Source organism: Mastacembelus armatus, chromosome 2 (genome assembly GCF_900324485.2).
Source record: "Mastacembelus armatus chromosome 2, fMasArm1.2, whole genome shotgun sequence".
Taxonomy (NCBI): domain Eukaryota; kingdom Metazoa; phylum Chordata; class Actinopteri; order Synbranchiformes; family Mastacembelidae; genus Mastacembelus; species Mastacembelus armatus.
In genome coordinates this window covers 10,291,808-10,318,756 of record NC_046634.1, presented here as the reverse complement: position 1 = coordinate 10,318,756, position 26,949 = coordinate 10,291,808, and the positions used below count along the sequence as shown (strand labels likewise).

At 46.3% G+C, this 26,949-nt stretch overlaps 1 protein-coding gene across 2 annotated transcripts in view; it reads right to left on the bottom strand.

Moving 5' to 3' along the window:
• Positions 1 to 886: 886 nt before the first annotated feature.
• Positions 887 to 26,949, bottom strand: part of agap1 (ArfGAP with GTPase domain, ankyrin repeat and PH domain 1) — a 107,722-nt gene continuing 81,659 nt past the window's right edge. For both annotated transcript variants that reach the window (XM_026301624.1, XM_026301623.1), the window contains exons 14-18: positions 20,725 to 20,879; positions 20,139 to 20,229; positions 19,840 to 20,062; positions 4,551 to 4,806; positions 887 to 4,089 (exon numbers count right to left, since the gene is read on the bottom strand). In XM_026301624.1, coding sequence (XP_026157409.1) covers positions 3,880 to 4,089; positions 4,551 to 4,806; positions 19,840 to 20,062; positions 20,139 to 20,229; positions 20,725 to 20,879 — 935 coding nt within the window. In that variant the 3' untranslated portion in view covers positions 887 to 3,879. The remainder of the gene's footprint in view (positions 4,090 to 4,550; positions 4,807 to 19,839; positions 20,063 to 20,138; positions 20,230 to 20,724; positions 20,880 to 26,949) is intronic.

Sequence of the window (26,949 nt, the reverse complement as noted above, 5' to 3'; positions counted from 1 at the left end):
TTTCCTCAGAAAACAATCAAAACACGTCATGTAACAAAGTGCAAACTGTTTTCAACATTTTTCACCTCTGAAGGAGAAACAGGATCTCTCCTGCTAGTTCCCGTCAGGACTCTGGCTGCAGCATTCTGGGTTAACTGGAGGCTTTTAATGGCCTTACTGGGACACTGTGACAGCAGTGAGGAGGCAGGGATCGAGCCTTGAAGTAACAAATGCACGGACCAGTTTTCCTGCATCGTTCTGAGACAGGATGCTGCTAATCTTGACAATATTGTTATAGGTTCTCTGTGTGTTGAAGGTTCATCGTGCACAAACTAGAATCTGTCTGGTAAATAAGGCTGGAACCATTTAACACCGTTCCTTTGAGCACATGCTCCAGTCTCTGTAATAAGCTGCAGCACTGAGGTCCAGCAGGACGAGGACGGAGACCAGTCCATTATCTCATCTTAGAGCTGTGACGGTGCCACACACACGTTGGACACTTTAGAAACTGGACGTCTTGTTGTCCAAACATTCCAACACTAAAAGAAGTTGGTAGAGATCTGAAGTTTATCCTCCAGGTTGGTTCCACGTCACTGGTCCTGCTCCTTAAGCTGGACTGGGGGGGACGGGTTTTTCCACACCCCCCACTGTAGGTGGCAACAGCACTTTATTTGGCAGTAAAAACACAGAAGAAGAAGAAGGTCAGCCTGAACGTGTCAGTTCAGTTGTAATATTATTTATTTATTGTTAATATTTTGATGCTGGTATTACCCGCAGGAGGCACCTCAGGTTTTTCATTTCTATCCCATAATAATCACCATTTTAAACCAAGCTCCGAGTTTATGGCTCAGTATTAAAGTCAGGTCATCAGGAGAGAGAGAGGAAATAAAACCCACCGACAGATGACTTTATATTAAGAAGCATTGTTCCTGTCTTTATTGAAAAGAGACACGTTACAGTAGAAGACTCTGGATTAGGTAAAGGTTTTCAACATGGGACTGTACAGCCAAAAAACTCAGTAACAATAATATTAATAATAATAATTAGAATAACAATAAGAACAATAATGTGTCTGGATGGTAAATCATAATAAAACATGGATGGACTTAACAAATACAATAAAACGTAGGTTTGAGGGGGCGGAGTCTTCCTCACGAGGGGCGTTTATAAATAATGTGTGGACAGGCCTGGTGGGTGGAGCTTAGGGTTAAAGCCACATGAGGTAACACAACCAGACAAACCAAACGTCGACCATAATGGTGTTTGAAGTCTATGTACAGGTGAGGCGGCGGCAGCTCCACGGACCTCAGCTCGGTCGTGTTTCAGGCCTCGTGTTCTGAGCCCGTAAACCTTCAGAAGCTCCTGTCAGTCCTGAAACACCGACCCAGTGGACGGTTTGTTCAGCTTCAGTTTAGTCTCAGCTTGAAGCCGCACAATAACAGAAACTATGAGCCGGAACATGTACTGAGCTTCCTCCTGTGGCCTCAAACAAACTTTAGTTTCCAAAGTCGCTCGAAATTTAAGCTGCTGACAAAATAAAAGCCCAGATCTGTTTAGAGGAAGCTGCCACCACTTACACAAAGAAGCAAATGTCAGTTTGGGCCATGATAAGAACAGAAAGCTGCAGTGGACAGAGCTGGAATTAAGACGGACCAACTGGATTTAGTGCAGTTCTGTCATAAATATCTTCTCAGGACCAACACGGGATATTAAAAACAAAACAAACACAACAAGCTGATGGGAAACCAAACAGCATCTTTAAGGTGACTGGGAGGGAAACAGCCTGTGGGGGTCGGACCAGAAACATAAAGCCAGACCTGTTTCCAGAAGGAAAGCTAGTGTTGACAGTTTGATATTTTTCAGCGGTGTCTTAACGTGGTTTGGTGGAGACGTTGCAGCAGCAGCAGTGTAGGAAGAGACGACGCCGACTGATGTGTGTGTGAGTATTACAGTCGGGTTTGACAGCTGCTCAACGTCTGCACAGCGTTTGCCCTAAAAACAGTAAAGGGCAAAGACGAAGGTGAACAAAGGAGGGGCGTGTTACTTCAGGAGGACTTTCTAACCCACTGGGGTCTTTCCTCAAGTCTGGGTCAGGGACCACTGGACCTGGTTACTCACAAAACGTCCGGGCCTGGATGGATCTGAGCTAAAACACACACAACGCTCAGTCGAAATCAGGACTTCGAGTGTTGTCTAATTTCATCACTTCACCTTCAGAAAGAGAGCGTGAAGAGAAAAAGATTATTTACAACAAATAGGTTTCCAGCCCAGAGTAGTAGTAGAAGAAGAAGAAGAAGCCCTTCTTTGTGATTCGCTGAGCACATCAGGGAGACTGTCTGATTGGACGAGAAGGCGACGAGCCGTGACAAATGAATCTTCATGCACAAACATTTTCGAGTTTACATGGTGAACTTGTATGGTGCTTGTGTATTTACTTATCAGGCTTTTAATTTGAAAAACCCTCCTCTCGTCCAACAGATTAAAATAAAAACACCTGAAGAAGAAGCAGATCAGTTCCCTTTTCTCTCCGTGTGACTGACGTTTTCCTTTTCCACAACAATAAATCAACTTTCAGGGACATTGGACATGAAATCTGGTTTGATCGGGATGAACCGCAGGAACTTTTCTGTCGCTAGTGAAAAACGAAGAGCAAAGAATTTTCTTCCTGTTGGAGCTGGACGATAAACGAGTTTATCAAATCACTGAATCTCTTCCAAGTCGTGATGCACCGACACAAACGCAATCGGGAACCAAACCGAGAACTCTGCCTTATTTTTCCAGCTTCTGAAGGGGATCGCAGTTTTTTGAGCACAAAGAAACCAGAAGTGCTAAAAACTGCTGCATGTGGATCAGTCACACTTGGTTGTCGTTTTATGTTTTTTCCAGATCCACAAAACAAACAAACTATCGTCCAGCCCCACATGTGGAAAAGAATAATCTGCAGTCCTGTTTCAATGTGTGACTGGATGATGGAGTTTTAAAGCCCAAACTCCGGTTTAAGGACTCAGTGCTGGGAAAGGACGGGGGTGTTCGGATCGACAGTCTCCGGTCCCTGAGCCTGGTAGGAGCTTCTGTACACTTAAAAGACTTTATACACCCAAAAAACCTGAAAGCTAAAAAACAAATCGCCTTCCCGCTGCTGACATGTTTAACCATTGGTCCAGCAATGCACATCAAAACACAATATACACAATACAGGGAAACGCCTTAAATTAAAGCAGAAAGTGTCTAGGACATGCGATCTATCACACTCGTGTTTCACCTCTAACTCTTCTGGTTTTTTCTTCTAAAAACGTTTACACCGAGAGTTTCACATTAAAAACGTGGAAAAGCAGGAGAGAGAATCCAAAAGGTAACATCGAAGACATGAGCTGCAGGCGACGTCCTCAGTGATTCATGATGATGAAGATGATGATGATGTGCAGTTGAAAGAGGCCCCCCCCCCCCCAGTTGTCTTTATGTTTTGGTGGGAATGGGGCGTGGATTCTGATTGGCTGTTGGGAGGGAACTGGCCATGTAGTGTTAAATTAGTGTGATGAGGTATGATGTCCAAAGAGCTTCAGACTGCACCCTTACTGGTTGTCATAAGTCATGTGATTATTTCCCAAAATGCTCTGAGGGAGCTTGATGAAGATTTCAGAGAGCTCAGCTGATTGTAGACCACATTTCCCAGCATGCTTTGGGGTTATTTCCTATTGAGGATTCTCCCAGACGGACACATGGACGCAGCGTCACCACTGACCCGTGGTCAGTTTTGATTGGTCTAAATGAGCCGTCAGGTGGTCGTCAGGTGAGGTGGGCGGGGCTTAGAGTCAGGACAGGTAGTGGTTCCCAAAGTACACGTTCAGGATTCTCCCAAATCGGGCTTTGTTTTTAGAGTCACATGGTTAAATATCCTGGTCATATGAGCGCTGTGCTGCCGGCGCTGCTGCAGCTGTTGTTGCGGTTGGCGTTGCGGCGTGACAGGTTGGGCGTGGCCATGAGCGGGAAGCGCTCGTCGGGGCAGCCGTACTGAGCCAGCGTGTCCACGCACTCCTGGCTGTTGGCCTGCCGAGCGTACGCCATCGCGCTGTTACCGTGGGCGTCCCTCGCCATCAGGTCCACGCCGTACTGAGAGAGAGAGAGGGACAGAAAATAAATTCTACTTGTTCTTCAGTGGAACTACATCCTCCATGGATATTTCACAATAAAAGCCCACCAGAACCAGCAGCTGCTGCTGAAAGGCTTTTATTGTGAAGCACATCTTGAAACCTCACAGGGTGGAAAAGTAGAAGCTGCTTCAATAAACTAGAGAAGTAAATATGACATGAGCCAACATGACGTTATCAGGCCGACATGGAGAAAAACTGGAACGAATGAAAGAAAGTGATTATTCTGTTTTTCCCCTTCACTTATTGTTCATCTGTTCATTAACTTTTATCACTTTAACACTTTTATTTTTCTGTACGCTTTATCTCACATGACATTTTCAGTCTTTACAGCCTCATGTATTTAAATTTCTGCACACCGAGTGTAATCTGTCCTCAGGTCAGTCGACCCTCAGACACCGAGGACGGGTGTTGAGCTCTTACCCAGACGAGGAGCTGCGTGACGACCACGTTGCCCTTGTGGCTGGCCAGGTGCAGCGCGTTGCGTCCGTCCGCTTCTCCGCAGGTCTCGTTGACCTGCTGCCGGGACCCGTGGGCGAGCAGCAGGACGACGGAGCGCAGGTCCTCGTCGGCCGTCGCCCTCAGCAGCTGCTGGCCCAGGGACAGGTCGGTGCAGGGCAGCGACGCCAGGAACAGACGCTGCTCGTACTTCGCCCGGATCCATCGCTCCCGCTCCTCCCTGCAGACAGAACACGGCAGGTGAATGGGTCAAACTTTTCTTCTTCTTGTGTGGAATATAAACCTGAACCCATCAGCCCAACAATGTTTCTGCTTTTCTTCATTATGTGTGAAGTGAATTTATTATTTTTTGGATTTTAACTTTGATTAAAGATTAAAAACCAAACAAGGAAGCAAAGCACAACAACATGAATGATCTCAGCTGTGAAAATCTCTCTTTCACTGGTGTGGGTGTAAAATAAGACACAGTGAGACAGACAGGCAGCCTGGATGTGGACACATTGTTCACCAATCGAGTGTCATGAAGTGCTGATGTGTCTAATCCACAGCTCCGACCGCACTAATCTGCACAAATCCCTGCATGTAAACAGCAGCTCATTCAGCCTGGGGGGGGGGGGGGGGGGGTCGGCACGGTGGGAGAGATATTGAGCTGTCCCCCCCCCCCCCTCTACTTAACAAAATAAGAGCACCTCCTCCCAGGGGGGTGGGTGGGCTGCAGGAAATGGAGAAGGACACACAACAGCGGCTTCACACAGTGTGTGTGTGTGTTTGAAAAGGTCGGTAACTCACACAGCAGGAGACGAAATGCAAAATGAAACTGGGGATCGAACCTGCGACACTATGGACAGTTTAACCGTGTGAAGGTCTGGTTACCGCTCAGGTTAACTCAGGACTTTTCTAGCTGTTGTTTACAAAACAAAAAACATGTTTAATTTTTAAGGCCAATAAAAGACGCTTTATTTTAATTGGACTGTTCTGGTTCTTCACATCAGCACTGAGGAACCTTTGGTTAGGAACAACGTTCCTCACGTCCACATGGTGAAATAATAACACTAATAATAAAAAAATCAAAGTTCTGTTCGACAGGTGAAGAGTTTTGAGGATTTCAAAGTAAAAGTCTGTTCAAAGTCTAGTAAATAAAGAAAACCAGGTCTGGTTCCTCTTTGTTGTTCTACTGAGCCATCGTCACTTTCTATTCACCCTCATCAATGAGACGAGTCTGTGTCCGATTCAGTTTTTCTTACTGCTCAGGTTAAAGAGGATTTTCTGGGTCAGTGAAATAAAAATAAAATACGGCCGATATCAGGACAAACTTCACCGACGGGACACAAACTGTGGGAAAAGAGGACGAGGCCGCGGAAAAGGGAGAGCAAAGGAAAGACAATGAGTCTGTGGTCGGTGTGGGAACCTCAGGGAATCTCATTAACTCTCTTCCTGGAGACCGGACTGTGTGTGCTTTGGGTGCCGCGGTGGGTGGGGCGGCAGCAGCTAGCATCACGGAATGTCCCGGGGGCTTTTCCTTCCTGCCCCGGCCCAGAGAGAGAGACAGAGTGGGGAGGCCGGGCACGAGACTACGGCCCACAGCCCCCGGACAAAGCCCGGAGGTGTCGCTCGGTGTGTGTCCGTTTGTGTGTGTGTGCTCAGCGGGGCTCTGGCCTTCTGTCCTCCAGGGGACGCAGAGGAAATGTGAGGACCCAGGAAACGCATGCCTTCCCCCGCCGCTGGAGTTGCTAAGGGCCTGGACGAGACGCGTCAGGCTGAGGGGCTGCAGCTGAACTCGCACTTAGTTTTAGTCGTTTCAGAAAAATTTAATAATCTGACGACAAATTCAGATTTTTGTGTCACATAAAAACCCGAACTGAGCACATTTTGGTTTGTCTGTCATTTCTTTAATATTTATATCATCTCTCATATTTTTTTATCTTCTAAGTGTCTTCAGGCTGGAGATGTCACCATCTTTGTTGTCAGCGTGTTGTTACCATGGTTACAGTGGAGGAAAAATCCTGTTGTTTGTTCTTGAGTGTGAGAGTGTGTGTGTGTGTGTGTGTGTGTGTGTGTGTGTGTATGTGTGTGTGTAGTGGTGGAACCAAATACATTTAGTCAAATACTACACTAAAATACAAATTGTACTTTAAGAATTTCTATTCTTTGCAGCTTTATACTTCTACTTCACTACATCCCAGAGGCAGATATAGTACTTTTTACTGCACTCCATGTGTCCAGAGGCAGATATAGTACTTTTTACTGCACTCCACGTGTCCAGAGGCAGATATAGTACTTTTTACTGCACTACCTGTGTCCAGAGGCAGATATAGTACTTTTTACTGCACTCCATGTGTCCAGAGGCAGATATAGTACTTTTTACTGCACTCCACGTGTCCAGAGGCAGATATAGTACTTTTTACTGCACTACCTGTGTCCAGAGGCAGATATAGTACTTTTTACTGCACTCCATGTGTCCAGAGGCAGATATAGTACTTTTTACTGCACTCCGTGTGTTTGACAGCTGCAGTTACGTTTCCAATGACAGTTTTTCTGTCCAGTGAAAACTTCAAACATGTGAGATCTTGTAGAATATGATGCTCTGCTGCAGATGAAGTTACCCACAGTTTATAAAGTACTTCAACAGCTACTGCAGTAAAGTTCAACATGTACATTAATGCAGCAGGAACATTCATCAGCTAAAACAGTAAAACCCTGACAGGGACCAGTTTACTGCACAATGAGTACTTTTACTTCGTAAAGTAAATACATTGGGCTGATAGTACTCAACACTTTTACTTAGGTAGGATTTGAATCAAAGACTTGAAGTGGAGTAATTTCACAGTGTGGTACTGCTACTGTTACCGCAGTAAAGGATCTGAGTACTACGTCCACCGTGTGTGTTTGTGTGTGTTTGAGTCTCCGTCATCGTGAGCTAACGAGTCCTGAGAACACGCAGCTCTGGACAGGAGAGGCTAATTGCACTAATTAACCACACAGAGTGTGTGAGTGAGTGTGTGTGTGACATTATGTGTTAACGTGTCCACTGCACACACACTTATTTTGTGTGTTAATCTGTGTGTGTCTTTTCACATCCCATTAGACGGAGCGCTATGCTGCAGCACTGAGGCATGCTGGGTAGATAATTAAACATGAATCCCGGTGAGAGGTTTGTCTCTCACACACACTCACACTCACACTCATATACACACACACATACACACTCACACTCATATACACACACACACACACACACAATAAATATGTCAGCAGAGCCCAGAGGGGCAGTTTGTGTTTGTGTCAGTTAAATTAAATGGTAAAAAAACTACACCAGGAAACAGGATTTGTGAATGTGTCCACTGTCTGTCGCTCTACTGTCTCTACTGCGTCCACTGTCTGTCGCTACTGTGTCCACTGTCTGTCGCTCTACTGTCTCTACTGTGTCCACTGTCTGTCGCTCTACTGTGTCCACTGTCTGTCGCTCTACTGCGTCCACTGTCTGTCGCTACTGTGTCCACTGTCTGTCGCTCTACTGTCTCTACTGTGTCCACTGTCTGTCGCTACTGTGTCCACTGTCTGTCGCTCTACTGTCGCTACTGCGTCCACTGTCTGTCGCTCTACTGTCGCTACTGCGTCCACTGTCTGTCGCTCTACTGTCGCTACTGCGTCCACTGTCTGTCGCTCTACTGTCTCTACTGCGTCCACTGTCTGTCGCTCTACTGTCTCTACTGCGTCCACTGTCTGTCGCTCTACTGTCTCTACTGCGTCCACTGTCTGTCGCTCTACTGTCTCTACTGCGTCCACTGTCTGTCGCTCTACTGTCTCTACTGCGTCCACTGTCTGTCGCTCTACTGTCTCTACTGTCTGTCGCTCTACTGTGTCCACTGTCTGTCGCTCTACTGTCTCTACTGTGTCCACTGTCCGTCGCTCTACTGTCTCTACTGTGTCCACTGTCCGTCGCTCTACTGTCTCTACTGTGTCCACTGTCCGTCGCTCTACTGTCTCTACTGTGTCCACTGTCTGTCACTCTACTGTCTCTACTGTCCGTCGCTCTACTGTCTCTACTGTGTCCACTGTCCGTCGCTGTACTGTCTCTACTGTGTCCACTGTCCGTCGCTGTACTGTCTCCACTGTGTCCACTGTCCGTCGCTCTACTGTCTCTACTGTGTCCACTGTCCGTCGCTGTACTGTCTCTACTGTGTCCACTGTCCGTCGCTCTACTGTCTCTACTGTGTCCACTGTCCGTCGCGCTACTGTGTCCACTGTCCATCGCTCTACTGTCTCTACTGTGTCCACTGTCCGTCGCTCTACTGTCTCTACTGTGTCCACTGTCTGTCGCTCTACTGTCTCTACTGTCCGTCGCTCTACTGTCTCTACTGTGTCCACTGTCCGTCGCTGTACTGTCTCTACTGTGTCCACTGCGTCCACTGTCTGTCGCTGTCCGTCGCTGTACTGTCTCTACTGTGTCCACTGTCCGTCGCTGTACTGTCTCCACTGTGTCCACTGTCCGTCGCTGTACTGTCTCCACTGTGTCCACTGTCCGTCGCTGTACTGTCTCTACTGTGTCCACTGTCCGTCGCTGTACTGTCTCTACTGTGTCCACTGTCCGTCGCTCTACTGTCTCTACTGTGTCCACTGTCCGTCGCGCTACTGTGTCCACTGTCCGTCGCTCTACTGTCTCTACTGTGTCCACTGTCCGTCGCTCTACTGTGTCCACTGTTCTTAATGAAGCTCTAGCTTCTGTAATATCCTGATGCTGGTTTAGTATTTTATATGTTTGTGATGTAAATTCCGTTGTACTGTTATTACAGCAGGTGCTACACTAAAGCTAGATATAGGTTATCATTATTATTATTTTGGTACTTTAATCAGATTAACTGTTCAGTCATGACAGAAAATGGACTAAAGACACTAGAGTTAGGTTTGTTATGTCATAGGTATGATCGGAAAACATGAGTCCAGGGTTTCAAAGAAAGTCTAGTGAGCAGGTGTTGAATAAAAGATGTTTAAGATGGAATAAGGAATAACGTTATGTAGAATAATAAAGACCTATCTTAAAGCTTATACACAAGCTGTTTTTGTGTCACGTCATCCTATCATGAAAGTATTTTCAGCAGTAGTTTTTTGCATTATTGTCTATTTCCAGGCCCTATCAGGAGTCTGACTGACGGCTTCATCAGCTGTCAGGTCTCGGTCTCTGCTGGAAACGTTGGGGCGTAATCTAATTTTGTCTGGGGTCACTCAGGGAGTCAGGCTGGGCCCACTGTGCTTCTCTGATTTCCTGCCTGTTGTTTGCGCTTAAGACACGGCGCATTGTGTTTGTGTGTGTTTGTTTAAAGTCAACGTCACCCCTGAGCGGCTGCTTTGTCAGGTTGTGTTTACATACACACTGAGCTTCCTGTCCATCCAAAGGCCAGAGGCACTTTGTCCCAGTGACTGACCGACCATCACTGGACACCCCCTCACCCCCAACAATCACACGGAGCTAATTAATATAATTACCTCCAAACAGACATGGCAAGTCAATGTCAGATTATTTCTTATCTTTGTACAAAGTTATGTCTAAAAATGTTTATGAAGGACGACAAATGAACAATACTATTCCAGATGAAACCTACGGAAAGTCAAAATCAGGCTTTTAAACTACTGTTTATAAATTAAATTATAGAACTTCATCGGACATTTGTTGGAGAAGTTTCTGCTTTACTCAAATATTATGTGACTTCCCCAAACATCCTGCATTTCTGACGAAAATAAGAATTAAGTTCAAGTCCTTTTACAATAGTCTCACTTTGATACTAACATAGCAACTTGCTTTATTGTGTTTCCTCTAAGACACTCATGTATATTTATCACCTTATAACTGACTACATTAGGTTGTACACACTGTGTGTACATTTGGCTGATTTACCTAATTCTTATGCAGTTTTATTAGTTTCAAAACAAGGTGTGTCAAACAAGGTGCAATAAAGCAGACAAGCATTATCTTGTTTAAAGTTAAAAAAACAGAAATAATAATAATAAAGGTTATTTCTGTTTTTGTGGACTGTTTTTTGTTGTTTTTTTTTTAAACTCCTATAAACATCTGTCTGCATTAAACTACAAAGGCCAACAACAGATACATGATAAAAACAGGTGAAATACATGGAGAGTATGTCCACAACGGCAATAGGAACTTTCTTTCTTCAGGCCATTTATTCATTTATTAAAATGTTTTCATGAGGAATTTACTTAAAATCCTTTCAAAGGGAAATGGTGAAAAGTGGCGTCTGCATGTGACAACGGCCTTTAGCAAAAACATAAAGAAAGAAAAGTTAAATTCAGACCAAAAAAAGGATTCTCCAGCTCAGCCTGGAGCCACAAGCTGAGATGTATGAGCCAACACGCTGCTGTTAAAGCCGATCATTAATTAAAGTCTGGACGATGGTGTGTGTGTGTGTGTGTGTGTGTGTGTGTGAGGTAATGAGCGGTAGGAAACGGGGTTAAGAGTGACATGGTGTCAGTGGCTTCTCTTCTGGCCTAATTAGGCCTCTAATTAATAGATTAATAGATAGATAGAGCGTGGATAAGAGCATCAGCTAACTGCCCGACCTAATGTGCATTTAGGATAAATCACCATCACGTAGACTTTTCTAACAAGGTGAGGAGCAAAATGTAGAGTTAATTCTGACTTCAAATTCATCCAGAAGACCTACGCGGCTTGTTTTCACTTTTTTCTTACAGCAGGAAAAAAAAAAAGACAAAAGGAAAGAAGAGGCTGAAATCAATTAGCCTTTCCTAGCTGGTCATTAGCTGCCCTTGGATAGGCACAGATAATTAAAGGGAGGGTGGTGGGGTGAGAAAGGTCTGGCTGAGGAGAGGGGGTGGGGGGGTTGGACTGAAATTAGTGAAGAGGCTAGACGGCGATGAAGGGGTTAACTCGGACATGCATTTAAAAAGCGAAGATGCAAATGAGGAGAGAGAGGCTGTGGGAGAAGGTGGAGAGGCAGAGGAGAAATGGGCCAAACCCACGGGAAGTCGAGCGCTCGGCTGAAACGCAACGCTCCAGCGACGCCACGCACACACAGAGTGGGAAAGAAAAAGGGGGAGGTCTCCGAAAACGAGAAGGAGAAGAATAAACGCAGGGATAAAGAAAGAGGGCCAGCAAGGACAAGATCTGTGCTAATCTGAAATCTTTAAAGCAACTTTATGATCAATGAGAGAAGAGATCTGAGGTCACATTCAGATAAACTGATAATTAACTGTCAACATGTCGAGTCCAGGCTCCCCCAGGACATGACGCTGTCATGATCAGGATAAAACCAATCTAATCAAACAGAAATCTGATCATCTGATAAATAACCAGGTTGGTCGAAGGTGAATCAGAATCAGGAAACTGGATTAGGAAGGAAAAACGACAAGTGATGTTGACAAATTAGGGCCCAAATTAATTAAGGACTGGATGTAAAAGAGAAAAACATGAGATCTTAAACTGCACGTTGCTTTAAGAACGTGCACTGACGTGTAAACTGTTGGTTTCTGATCCTCCTCTGTGATTTTACTGATCTGACAAAGTGCTGTTCTAGGATCTGCAGGAACCAACATCTGCCTCTCTACAGCACATATTCCTGCTGTCAAAGCCACACAAACATTCCCGACACAGCAGAGACAAACCATCAGTCAAAGCTCTGCAGAAAGAGAAGAATTCCCAAATCAAACAGGACAGTGTTTCTCCCATGAAGCGTCTTTGTGTGGCTGAAGGTTTCAACGTTTACCACCCGGCCGCCTGAACTGATCCCATTCCATCCAAACACATTACGGACTCGAGGACAACTCTGTCGCCGAGTTTTTCCACCCCCATCCTCCCGCTTCTTTATCCTATGAGCAATTTGCCGACTGAGCCAATTAGCCAAAGGGTAGAGGTTGGGGTGTGGTGGGGGGGGGGGGGGGCCCTTACCGTTGGCGTACAGATTCATTTCTGCTCCAGGAGCCGGCCCCCTCCGGCTCAGGGCGAGCAGGAGCAGAGCGAGGCCGGCGCCCGGGAGAGGATGGACAGAGTCACGCATGTAGAGAGCGTTATTTATTTCTTCATTATTAAAATAAGGTGAGGGAGGGGGGAGGACGGCGAGGTTAATCTGATGACTCAGGCATAAAGAATGTGCATTTAGTTTGTGCTTTTAGCCCACATTAGCATAACCTCGCCGTGATGACAAACGATGAATGGCCCGGTGATTGGCTCGTGTCAGCCGGCTTAATGTCAATAGTAAATTGGAGGGCTTGTTAGGCGAGCTGGGGGACACGGTTCCGGGCAGCGGCGAGGCAGTCATGTACAAAATAATGTCTATTAGGACTAATTTAATCAAGGCCTCCCTTTTATAGATGAATTAGAATGTAGGGGCCAATTATTTTTCAACATTTGCGCTGGCCCTGCCTGTCAGGAGGCTCTGTGCTTTCTGTGTGCTGTTTAAAATGCAGGCCGTGGGCTCGCTCCAGTCAGCAGGGGCTGCACATAATGGCGGAGAGATGATGGCGGGCGGGATCAGATAGTTAACCGACGCAGATGAAATGGAGCTTGGCTGAATCCGCACACACACACACACACACACACACACACACGCACACGTGCACACACACACACACACACGCGCTGCACGGGCCTGAGCTCAGAGTAATTTATAGGAAAGGTTGTCATTTATTTCAAACTGATACACTACGCATGAGGAACATTTTTTGTGCAGTTAAATGACATAATCACAGACTAAGAGCTGAACTGGATCATCTCAGGTGTGTGTCCTGACTCTACTGGAAGGTCCATTAATCACGGCGTAGTTTTGACCCTTGTACTCTCATCTGATCAACCGTACGGAGCCAAAGTGGATGGAACTAAGCCGGAGAATCAGTTCTCATGTCAGACACTGGGTTCTACCCCTGACGCTGCCAGCTGGTTGCGATGAAGTCACTGAAACCCTGAACACGAAGCTTAAAGGTTATTTCGCTTCATTTGATTAGATGATTTTGCGTCTAAACGGAGAACCTCAGACTAACATTATTTAGTTCCTGTTGTGTAGAATCAACACTGATCTTAATCATCTTTGCTGCTGCTTTGTTTCTAGATCTCATGGTCTCCTTTGCCAAGCAGGAACAAACCTAAATCACCAAAATAAGACCTGAACTGTGCCGAGCTAAGGCTGAGAACGATCCTGTAAGGTTTGCAGAGTTACAGCAGAAACACGACTTTGCTTGAGTCCAGAAGGTCCAGAATTTCTCTAGAGGTGATAAAGTTGAAATAAATTGTCCATGGATGTGACTGAGGTTATAGGAGATCAGCTGCTGTGAGAACAAGTTGCACCCAAACAGTAAACGGGATGAAGGGAAACACAAATGTACGGGACGATAACAGTAATCCATAGAGAGGAAGGTAACTGCTCCTGTATCAGTATCTGCTGATGTGCAGCAGGCGAGGCCTCTGATGTGCCATGTGTCCATCTCTGCTCACACCAGTCCAATCTGTGTTACGATCACAGAATCAGGAAGGAGGGGAGCGGGGGGGAAGATGGATATGAGTTTGGGTTTTATGGGGTACGAGGCTCCACCTTCCCCCACCATTGCCTCTGACCCTGGGGGGCAATTATCTTGTGATGTAGGCCCCCTGCCCGCCTCCTTCTCCCGGTCGCCCCATCTGGTCCCCTGAGCCCAATCCGGCTGCCGTGCCGGGGCACTCGCCGCACCTGCACCCCGGCCCAGATTAAAAGCCCCTGGTCTAATTTTAAATCTGTTAGCACTGGCCTTTTCTTAGGGGGAACAAGACTAATCTGTTCCCATAAAGGGCCCTTATTTTTCCCCTCTCCTGGCTCCCAGCGCCGACAGACCTGCTGCTGAATTATTACTGGCCGTGCATTCGTCATGTGGGCCCCGCCGTTAAGTGCGTGGTGGCGACGGCGCTGCGATATGTAGCCCTGCATGCTCATCCTCTAGCCGCCCTCATCCCTGCTCATTTTTCTGCTGTCTAATTAAGGCGAAGCTCTCAGTACCTGGGCGCCTCTACCTGCTCCTATTGTTCACGCTGCACTCCGACCCCAGTGAGGTTCCCGGTCCCTGCCTCCACCAGGATACATTCAGCATTTACAGGTTCCTACAGATTTGCCACATTTGTGTGCCAGTCAGACATTTGATCTGTAGGATGTAAGTGAACATGTAAACTCAGAGTCAAACTGAAGTTCATTGTTCAGTCTCACACTGTGTTCATGTCTCTGTTTACAAGAAGGGGTTAATTAGCAGTTCTTCAGTTTTCTTTGGATCTCAGCTGATTCAGGACTCAGAGGGTTCAGGCTCGAAGACTTTTGCTTAACTCAAATATCTGTTCCAATATCTGCAACTACAGACAGTAAAATACTCAGGAAAGGCTGATTTCTGGGTATTGAGGACTTGATACTGCCAGTGGTAAGACTGTAAATAATCCTTGAAGACAAAACTTCTCTGACAGCAAATCTGTCTCACAGCAAAACTACAACAGAGGCTGTGACCGTGCAGGGAGGACTGTGTGTACACAAACCAAGAAAGATGTTGACCCTCTACGACAGACTGCCAAAGGTCAGTATTTGGCATGAGACAAGGGCGGGGGGCACGAGGACACATGAGGCCCAGGGGATGGGGGCACATGGCTGCCAACCACCTCCCCAGTCCGGTGGCCAGGAGGCCGGATTAGCAGCGCTGTCACTTGCTGTCCGCTCAGGCCTCCTAACGCTGCGTCAAACACAGCCTGAGCGGGCCTTGGGTGCTGGTGTTGATGCACAACTCGACAGATAATTAAAACAATGAGCTGCGGCGCCAAGAACCGCTTTGGCTGAGCCCGGGAGTCCCTGTGGGTGCTCCACGATGGGCTGCGAGCCCAAACTTAGCAGCCCTTTCAGCGGTGGCATCAGCTGGGGCGCGGCACCGGGAGACCGTGCCAGATGAGGTGATGACGGCTGACCGCGGGCAGCCAGAGGTTAATGGGAACGTTTAGAGAACGGCAGAGTCTTTTTGTGGTTTATTCCAGAGAGAAAAATACTTGAACAGGGTCCCTGTGGCGCAGCAGAGCTGGCACGGACGGTGTTCATCCACACTGCAACCACCTTGAGAGCCGTCCCCCGTCCTCACACTGCAAGGGCTGCATGTCAACAAGTCTCTCTTCATAATGAAGCATTGTGGCGCTGAACAGGCGTGGCACTGTATTTGTAGTGATGAGCTCCAGCCCCTAGAACGATTAGTGCTGACAGTACCCCCCATCCTCAGTGAGGCTCGCTGATGTTAATAAGACCTGGACCAGCCGTCGCTGTGGGCAGACGCACAGGGAGGAGAACGAGCGGGGGCTTCAAACGGGAGGAAAGGGGGAAGATAAAGAGATGATGACAACAGTTGGAGATGGCGGGGCTCGGCCCTGTCACATATCTCATTGGACGGGGGCGGCGCCACAGAGGCAAAGTGCGATCTCTCCGAACATAATTCCTCCCTCCGGTCCGACCGGGACGTCGACAAGGGAGGGGAGGAGGAGAGAAAAAAATGAAGGTGTTTAACACTGACGGCCATACTAATGCACCTCCTCTTCTTGGCTCCATCCTCCTTCCTGTATCTTTCCTTTCCTTCTACACATCTATCGCTGCAAATTTCTACCTGTATCCACCTTTCATTCCTTTCTTCTTCTGCTCCCTCCACCTTTTCTTGCTTTCTTCACACCTTCCATTTTCCTTTTCTCCAATTCCATATCCTGCTCCCTCTTCCTTCTTTGCATCCCTGGCTTTTTCTCTTATCTTCCCACTGTCTCTCCATCCATCCGTCTCTCCACCCACCTCCCAAACCTCCAAACAGGATCTAATTGGGAGGCGAGAGTGGGGGGCCAGACCTTGACAGACAGGAGGTCAGTGTAATTGCTGCTGGCCATATTTAACATTAAGATAATCAGGCCATTAATTACCCTTTGGATCATTAAATCAGCCACTTGCAAAATGAAATTTCGGCCTCTATTACTCACTTGAGAGACCACGAGGGGAGGGCATTTTTTCATCCATCAGCCTCCCCCAACCAGCCTCCACTCCACTCTCTCAGTCTCCCCCTCCCATCCCTTCTGACGCCTGGACAAAGCCTCGACTGGCCTTTCCCCACACCTCAACCTCCACATAATCTACGTCTTTCCCTCTTTTATGGACGGCCATGTCACTGCTCTTTTCCATCACTTAAATGTGGAGGAGTTGTGTCATCTTAGCAATTTATGGTTTGGATTCTCAGTGCGAATAAGATTTTACAAATTAATTTAAGCCACAATACACTGGAGATGTAATTAAAAGGAAGTTAAACCACACAATGATTTAAATAAATGCATTTCGCTCAAAAATGGTAAGAGTACTAACGTTCAGAGGCTCCACGGTTCATCTTTTATGATTGGACATAATTTTAGGTCCACTTACTTTTAAATACTGAAGTTTTTCCTTTGACATTTCTGACACTTCAAACAGCCTAAAGAAGAACTTCATCTAACTGTGATTATCATCTTTAATTTATTAGGATTTTGTTTTATTGCTGGTTGCTTTAATACAACAGTGACCTATTCATGTTTTTATTTTTTTTACCATTTGCTCTTCCGAACACGTTTCCTACATGGTCACTTCTGTGAATTCTTCCATTCACTCTTTAAATAAACTGAATATAATGTTTATTAGATTTTATGCAGATGATGCCATCATGTGTGCAACATGCTTTGGCTGCTCTTAAACAAATGTTTTTTTAACTTCTACAGGGCTCCATTAATGAAAGTGACAACACCTGAGCAGAGACTCTGTAAGTCCTTACCCGTTATGGAAAATCTCATAAAAACTACTACTTTTAGTGCAGTAATATTGGAAACTGTCGCTGTGTATCAGCGCTTACAGGTATTTTAATGTATTTAATATTCGGTGTTTGTTGACGTCCTGCGGGTTGATTTGTAATGTAATAGGAGCAGTGAGCGCTGAGTGAATATAACCTCAGTGACACACCTTCTACATATCATTTCATAGACTGTCAGTGGCAGTCCATAAAGCTGTCATAAAAGCTGCACGCCTTCCTCTCCGTGTATCTGAGCGTCGGACGCACGGATGTGGTTTAGACGGAGAGAGAACAGAGAAAACAAGAGGAAAGAAAAAGAGGTTTCCACAAATTTCTACAATTTCATCCAAAATGAACAGAATTAATTTGTTTCTACCCTCCTTCTAATTTAAATCTTAGACTTTCAGAACAAAACAAACTGGAATATAAATATTTTAAGATGTTATCTTTTCATGAAAAAAATAAAAAAATAAAACCCATATTAGGTTTTTTATTATTTCATTTTGGATGTTGCAACTTCTACAACTAAACTGAATGGATTTCACTAAAATACAGATTTATATGCAGCTTTTAATTTGTAATTTTAGAATAATACTGTTTTTTTACAATTATCTGAAAATTATTCTAACATACAGAAAAACTACATTTCCTTATTCACACAGTTATTTTACATCACTATTGTGCAGACAGTCAACTCAGGAAGTGTCTTCAGCCAAAACACCAACTTAAACAGGCATAATTAACTTTACATGAGACCAGAACGGGATTCTTAATGCACTACCCCTCTATTGCTGCCTCTTTCATAATGAGGTGGATTATCAGCTGGAAATGAAAGGAAGAAAAATGCAGAGAAGGTTGCAGAAGATTTCCAAGCCCGGACTTGGGTCTGAGGGTTCAGTCCGAGAGCCCAGTGACTTTGTCTGGCAGCCGTGTGTGTGTGTGTGGAGAGATATTAGTGGGAGAATCAAACAAACTGTAAAGATTACAGGGTAAAAAATAGGATTAACACAGCAGCTCCTCTGGAGAGATGGATGGAGAACTCAACAAAGAGAACGAGGCAGAGGAATGATGGGAGAAAAAGAGACAGAGCGAAAGAAAGGAGGGATTTATGGAGGGGAAACGACAAACAGCGAGCCACTTAAGGAATGGACTGATAAATACTATCGACAGGACAGAGCAGGGGGAGAGAGATGGAGCTGCAGTGGAGCGTCGCGGGTTAATTGAGATAATATTGACCTCCTTCTCTAATCTCTTCAGGGGGAAACATGCCTCAGATTCATAAATAAACAGCAACATGAGCAACAATAAAAGCATTAGAGCTCTGACAGAGGAGGCCTAATGGCACGTCAATACTCAGATTACTGTGTGTGTGTGTGTGTGTGTGTGTGTGTTCAGAGAGTCGATGTGGCCGTATGTGCATTTGTATTGTGTTTTACATGTGTTTATTTTTCACACGTTTTGCCTGTATGTGCCAGTTTATTAGGAACACCAAGCTGAACCCGAGCTAGTCCTCCTTCAGTTTGGGGTTGCTGCAGTTTCCGTTATTTTGTCCACCTTCATTATGTCACTGAGGTTACACTCATCAGTCAGTTCCTCCCAGCAACAAACACACGTACAGTTTGTTGTAATTATTAATGAAATGATTGAAGAGACTACAGGAATAGTTATTATTGGCACATTAACTTATGGGCTTAACATCTCTAATTATTTCCTTTTCTCCTCTAACAACATTTAATCTAGAGAAACAAGTCATTTTACTGTACAAATTATTGTGAATGAATCCAATTAATTTTGTCCAATTCAACACAATTCTCAGTGAAAAGGTTTTTATTTTGAAAATCTGGTATTTTTCAGGTTGTATCTGCAGCAGAAACAGGTTTGTGTACTTGTTTATGTGCAGTTACAGTGTTTCTTGCTGTGTGTATGCAGAGCGGTGTGTGTGTGTGTGTGTGTGTGTTGGGGGGGTATTAGGGGAGTAATTATAAGGTGCTTCTGTTGACTAATGAGAGCTGGGGGAGGACGGGGAAGTCGATCTCTATGCGGATGGCAGTCAGCTCTAATTTGTTATGATGGCTGCTGGCTTGTCACACACACACACACACACACACACGCCGCTACACACTGATCAACATCATGCTAAAGTTCACCGATTTGTTACTATCCCCTGTGGTCTACAACACAACACACACTGAAGCAGGTTTGTCAATATCAGCACTGACACACTGCCCCCTGTCTGCAGCTGGCAGCACTACACTGACACTGTACATGCACAGAAACGTCCAGGGAGGATCACATGAGATACAGGAAGTGGTTAAAATCTACTAAAGCAGATAGAAAAACTACAGTTACTGGGAATATTACTGCCTTACTGTACCTCTCTGTGAATACCTGCCTCTGCTCTCTGGTACTAGCTCTTGTCTTTTATTGTGAAGGAGCTTCGTGCGTTTCCTACCTGCTGGCATCTGGTCCCGGTTTGAGGCGCCCCTGAGTGTTGGCCTCCCACACGCTGTTGGCCAGCTCGTTGCCGATTGACGACATGACCTTGATGAGCTCCAGCGGCCACTCGTCCAGGTCCAGAGAGCGAACCCTGGACAGGTGAGTTCCCAGGTTCCTGTGGATGCCCGAACACTCGATGCAGATCAGGGCCCCGAGGTTCAGACTCGCCCAGTCTGGGTCTGGGAGACGGACAGACGTCAATATTCAAGCATGTTTTGAGTTTTCACGTTCATGCTATTGGCAGCCGGTACTCACTCTGAGCTTCACAGTCGGCACAGCGGCCGTTTCCTCGAATACTTCTGATCGACTGCAGAGCCATCGCCTCCGTCTGGCTCGTCAGCCGAGACTGAGAGAAAGAACGAAAGCACAAAACACGACGTGAACAAAACAAGAAACCATAAGTCTGCTCATACAAATCACAAATCATCTTGTAGCTCATGACTTTGGCCCAGCTTCCTCTAACGCGTGAGGCCTGCACAGATCTGTTCTGAACTAGTTCTGAACAAACACCACACACACACACACACACAGACACTGATCCGAGCTCTAAACCCAGTGATGTTGGCGAATAAAGGAACAACAGGACAAACAAATCAAACGGGGGGGGGGGGAGTAAAATGCTGAGAGCCTGAGGCGTAAACACAACAACAGGCCTGCTGCATGTGCAGGTGGAAAATGGCAACGCTGAGGCTGAATGTGGGTCCAGTAATTGGTATTTTGTAATTATATGTGTGTGTGTGTGTGTGTGTGTGCAGGCGGCTGCTGGGTTTCGTTATCTGTTCAAACTAATCTGACATTCAGATTCAAAAGGTGCCAGGGGCTGTGGGTCTGTGGCGCCCACCTTGTTCTTGCTGCTCTCACAGGACTGCAGGCTGGCCAGGATCTGGCTCTCGATGACCTGGACCCAGGCGTCTCGCTCCTCGTACGAAGTGGCCTCGAAATGCCACGTCTGCCCCGTCAGCGACACGATGGTGAACTCGAAGTTCTCCTCTTGTTCTGTTGGAGAGGAAGCAGAGAGTGAGCACAGGAACAGTTCAGTGTTTACAGTAGAACAGTTCTGGTTCTGGACGGTTCTTCAAACCCAACCCTGCACTCGAGTGTCTCCTCCACTTGGTTTGGGTTCAGCTAAAAATGTAAAATGTTAATGTGAACATGTGAGTGAATCTCTCATGCATCACGATGCAGCGTACTCCCCCAACATGTTGGGGCCCGTTCTGCAGGATGGATCCATTTTTTAACGTGACGCGTTATTGACGACTGGCTGCTGTGGCTGATGGGATGATTATATAATCAGACACCGTATTGATCTGAAGTAACACGATGTTCTTTAAGAGCTGCAAACCAAACCATAATGCAACAAAACGGAGATGTGAACTAACTCCCAGAAACCCTGAGGTCCGATAACCTTCCTTTGATCTGTCCCGTGTCACAGCGACCGCCGGATCACGCCGGATGAGTTTTCCTTCTGACCCGCATCACGTCTGTTCATGTGTGATGTTTGACAAAAGCCTCTTTATCTCTATTACTGACACCTGTTCTCCTGGACCAACTGCCGCTGACCTCGGTGACCCCGCCCCTGAAGCTAGGATGTCACCCAAATTACCCCCACCCGACCCCCCTCCACAGAAGGCCCTGAACCATCCTGCCCCCCTGGGTCAATTACCCAGAACCCCCTCAGAGGTTAATGGGACGATCGGGAATCAATCAGTCCGAGCGTGTGGGCATGTGGGTTTTGTAGGTCCTGGACTTTTTAAATGTCTGTGGTCTGACAGTGTGTCCACATCTGGATAGAGACATGTTAAAGGGACAGTTCACTCAAAAACATCGTCACACTGACATTCCCTCTAAAACATGAACTGTGGATTAGTTTAGTTTTCATACTGCACTTGATCCTTGACGTTAATCTTATCACAGGGTGTTTTCTTTATTAACTGCTTCTTCTTATCTGTGAAGATCCTCAGATGATCTGAAACCTGAATAAATGGGGTCCAGAGTAAACTGCTTCCAGGCTGACTGTAGTTAAGGGTGACCCATGTGTTTCTAAAGAGACTCTGGACTTTAGCAACAGTTTTCTGAGGGCGTAGGGTCCACGTTCAAACTGAGTGTGTTCTCAGAGTCCAGGGGTGGCGTAGGGTATTTGTGCTCAGCTTGGGCACATGTGGAAGCTGTTAGTTTAGCTGAGAGCTGTATCATCACCACAGCAGATCAGACAACAAGCAGCTTCTGTTTACAATTAGCCCCAGAGAGGCCTAATCACCTAATCAACGGACGGCCTCCAGCACGGCTGATAATTCCCAGGATTCCTCGGTTTCCGTTGGCGTGACCCCGAACACCTGAAGAGGTTATGTGTCTAAGAAAAGTTGAATCTTCAACATAGAAAGAAATAAAGCGCCATTGTTCCTACATATAAACATCCAATATCTGCGCGGAGGTCGGTGATCGTTCATGACACTTGGGGCGAGTGTTCTGGGAAACAGCAGTTTCATGACGTGCTTTGGGAGGAGATGAGAGGTTTAATCAGTTGGAGAGCGGTCACGGCCGACCCGCGAGCAAACAACCATTTGCTCTTCCTCAACTCCAGTCATTTGGCTAATTGGGAGCATCTCAGAGCACCGGAGCTGAAGCTCCCCCCTGGCCCGGCTCTGGATAATCAATGGTCTTGTCCAAGGAGAGGAAGGGTGGAAGGAAGAGCCCGAGGCTGAGCTGAACCCTTCCACTTCCAGGACCAAGAGACTGAAAACACCTTTGCTGACCAAAGTTTCCTTTGGTCAGACTTTCATGTCAGTGGTGCTTCAGGCTGGTGATGGACTGAGCCCGACTGGTTGGTGTTGATTAAAACTATCGTTTAACAAGGGCTGGTTAGTGGCTCCAGGTTAAACAAGAATGAAGTAGTTCCGACACAAACTGTGAGGAAAAATCCCAAATAATGAAGAATAAAACCAGAAACAAGTATGTGTCAATGTATTAGACTGATTAGCTGCTGATCAATAACCAGGGTGACTGGAAAATAAAAACACATCCTGTTTGTTTAGCAGGTTAAAATGAATCATTAACGTTATTTACAGACTGAACATATTTATTACATTTCTATTATTTCATTCATGTTATCTGACGCTTTCCATCCAATCAGGGTCCAAGTTTACACCTGAAGCACCAGGTGAATGTTTTATTATAACGTGTCACGTTAAACACAGCAGGACAGATGCACCAGCTGCAGCTTTCACAAGCGTGACTTTCTGTGTGATGTGGAGCGTCACGCCTTCGTACTTCCACCTTGAAGTTTGGTGTTAAAACTATAAAATGTGTCTAATGAAGGGAAACTACATATTCACAAGTGTGAGCGACTGTGTTTACACCGCTGCCTCTTCCCTCTAAACGGAGGCCCCTCCCATCCAGCTCTGGTTGAGCCCCGCGGGGTCAAGAGCAGGAATCTCATCATAATTAAATTCCCATGATTCTCTGTTTTCAGGGCGAGGGCAGGGGAGGGGGTGGCTGCCTGACAATTATGGAAACCAACAATCCAGAAAGGGCCTGCCTCTCTGCGGCGTAAATTAAATGCTGTTTCTGGATTTAAATGCTGCACGCTGACCCAGCGCGCGGCGGCAGCTAATGAATAAAATGAGAGGGGCATTAGGCTGTGGAACTGAGGACCCACTGCCACCGCCCAGTTTTACTCTGAAACTCCCACCTGAGTAGTCAGGAGCTCCTGCCTGTACAGAATACTGTTTAAAGAAGGCACCGCTCAAAATGTTGACAGTAAACAGGATTTGTGTAAACACAGATTTGTGGCCAAGTCCAGCTCCTGGTTTTCTCTAAAGAGTCAGAGATTTTCCTCAGGAGTGTTTGGTGGGGACCAAACCCAGAGCTAAAAGAGCAGGACTACTAAATCTGACCTCAACAGCAAAATGAACCCCAACATCTGGATGCCAAGAAGTTCAACCCATGCAGCTTTAAATCAGTAATTAGAGCTAAACAATTATCTGCTTAATCAACTGTCGGAAATATTTGGATAATTATTGAATCAAAACAGGCAAAAATTTGGAAATGCATTTTCAAATCATGGCTTTAACACCATAGTGAACTGAATTTGTAAAAATATTCCATGAATATGAGAAAACACTTGGTGATGGTGGAAAAGAGCTCCAATAGGCTCCATCACAGGCTCTAAATGACTTCACAGACGTGTTTGCGTTAAGATCATTTAAGATATTTTGTCCCAGATAAGTTGGATCTGCCGATTTCCTGCTCGGCCTCTGCTCTGCGTGTGTGTATGGGACTAAACGTATGCATGAGAGTACAAACACTCGAACACACAGGCGGCGACTCCCCTGTATTGGTAATTACTGCCACCGCTCTCGGCTACTGTGGGCGACATTCACGCAGAGAGAGGTGGCGCCGAGGCAATTTGTGAACTCTGACACCGGCAACCTTTAGCAGCAGAAACAGAACAAACCAAATATACAGCATTTACAAGACGCACAGGGAGGGGGAGGGCAGGACGTGCATACGAGCCCATCATCCGGGGTGTGAGGTGTCGAGTCGGCCCAGCGAGGTGTGTGTGACAAGCAGGACGGTAGGTGCAATGAGAGGGGAGGCGTGAGGGAGACAAAAGGGGGCCTCGGGAAACACAAATTAAAAGCCTTAAATGTCACCGCACACAGTATTGCTTTGCGACACAGGTCATTACTCCCCATATTATTCGCAGCCTTTTACAACATTAATAACCTGGAAAATATTGCAGCCGATTGCTCTGAAGCCTCTGTGAAAGAGAAATATGTAGGTCTATTTTCTGAACAAGTATGGAGAAGCAGGGGAGGAAGCCGTGATCGAGCTGGTTCCAGGTGATGATTTAACCTGTTCTGGCCCACGTGTCGCCAGGAAACCTCGGCGAGGGTCGGCCGCCGCTGCGAGTTCAACACAACAAAGACACATCAACGATCATCAGTCACATCTGAGCAACATCCAACACTCACTGGACGCCACGTTAACACCACCTGTACAGCACATGCTCCCAGGGTGCACCTGCCCTGTGGGGGTGAGGGTGTTTGTCTGGTCGTATCCTCGGGGTGAGGAGGGCGGGGCAGAAGGATGCAAAGGAGGGACAGATGTTGTGGCGGACGGGTCGGGCGACTCGGACAGGGAGGTCTGTAACGGTGCAGCACAGACAGACTGATGTCACCCAGCCAGAGGTGATTTGGTGGTTTGCAGCTCAAAATACATCTCGGTTAAAAACGGGCAAAATCTGGACTTTGTCATCGTGGAGAAGGTCCGGACAGGACAGCTGCAAGACTGAAGGAGACTCCCTGGGTTCGGACGTCAACCTTCATCAAGCCTTAAAATTTAGTCACATCAGCCAAAAACAGCAGGAACTGAGTCTTGGCTGTGGATTTTGTTTAGAACCACAATGAGATCAGTGTATTGTTGTCGGTCCTTCCCAACCTAAAGCACATGTCCAGGTGCTGACTACGGTGACCTCTGGTTTAATGTGGAACATTTTTAGAGGTGAAACTCTCCAGGAGTTTAGAGGAAAGTCTGGACAAACTGTTCTTTAACAGCTATGAGCTCGTTAGAGGATCCTCGGTTTAGATGCCCGGTTTTAACCCAGACGGTGGACGTTCTCTGCAGATCCACCAAATCCCTGCCTGTTGGGTACCAATAAATAAATGTGCCACAGTCCTCCGGCACATGGTGCTCAGTCCCTGCCACAGTGAGCGTGTCGGGGTGGGTCCACCTGCCCGTCACAGCAGACTGTTACCTTGTGAGTTGTGCAGACTGTTGGTGTAAATGCTGCGCAGACTACCAACACGATTTAGTTTCCACGCTTTACGCTTGGCTGCGTCCCCCGACGGCAGGAGGAGAGAGAAGACAGGAAGGAAAGAACAAAACAGAGGAGGAAGAAAGGACAGAACGAAGGAATGAGATAACGTACAGAGAAAACAGGAAACAACTCAACACACCTGGTTCAACAGGGACTGTGTGACCAGCCAATGAAAGTGACGCACTGAACATCAGCCCTGTGGTTATTAGAAGACTAATATTAAATAAAACAAAATCACGCCATGAATCCTTAAATATCAGGCCAGCATGAAAAAATAAAGGCAGGCCCTGAGGTTTCACAATAAAAGCCCTCTGGTAAAGAAATAATTTTATTGTGAAAAAAAAACAAACAAACATGTGAGACGCTCTGAGTTTCATTGGCAGCAGAAACACCCACAAGGAAGAAACGACTGAACATAAATCGGCCAATAAAATCAGAAATGCTGAAGCGATTAGCTGATTGATTTTAAAATGAACCATCTATTAACGACTGATCTCCAATCTGCATGAATCTTTGGGTTTTTAGGCTGTGGACCGAACCAAACAAACCACCTGAAGGAAACACTCATTTCTCACTCTATCTCTTATTTTAATGCAGCCAACAATAAAAAGAACCTGTTAGCTGCAGCAGAGCGGTGATTACAACAAGACTGATGCTGCGCTGATGAAAAGGAACATTACGCTGAATTTATCAAGTCGACACGCAAACATAAAAGAGGTGCTGAGTTTGCATTAACCAGAGGAAATAAAGACCTGTCTGCTATAAAACTGCACCAAACTAACGTCTGGTGTAAATACAGGCTCTGGCCATTATGTGAGAATGAATCCTCCTTTGGTGGATCTCAAACCTGCAGCCTGCGATCCGACCACAGAAAACACTGAACATCCAGCACATCTAACCCAGGACAGGCTGCTGTGAAGTACAGAAACCACAGAATTGTTTCCAGACTGCTCTCAGGGCTCTCTGACCTCTGACTGCTGCTGCCTTCAGCGCTTTAATATAAAAAAAATAAATAACGTCTTAATATTTACTCCCCCGGGGCAACTGGGAGCATTTGCCACCAAAGCAGCGAAGTACAAGCTGCGTCTGTGTGAGAGGGAGGCCGACGCTTTAAATGTTATTCTCGCCACTCGAGGTGAGCGATCAGCTCTGTGCTGTGGTGGCCGAGCTCAAGTACATCATCAGCCTGGATCTGAGCCCCTGTAAAAAGGTCAGAGGTCGGAGCTGCTGCCGCTCACGCACCAGGAT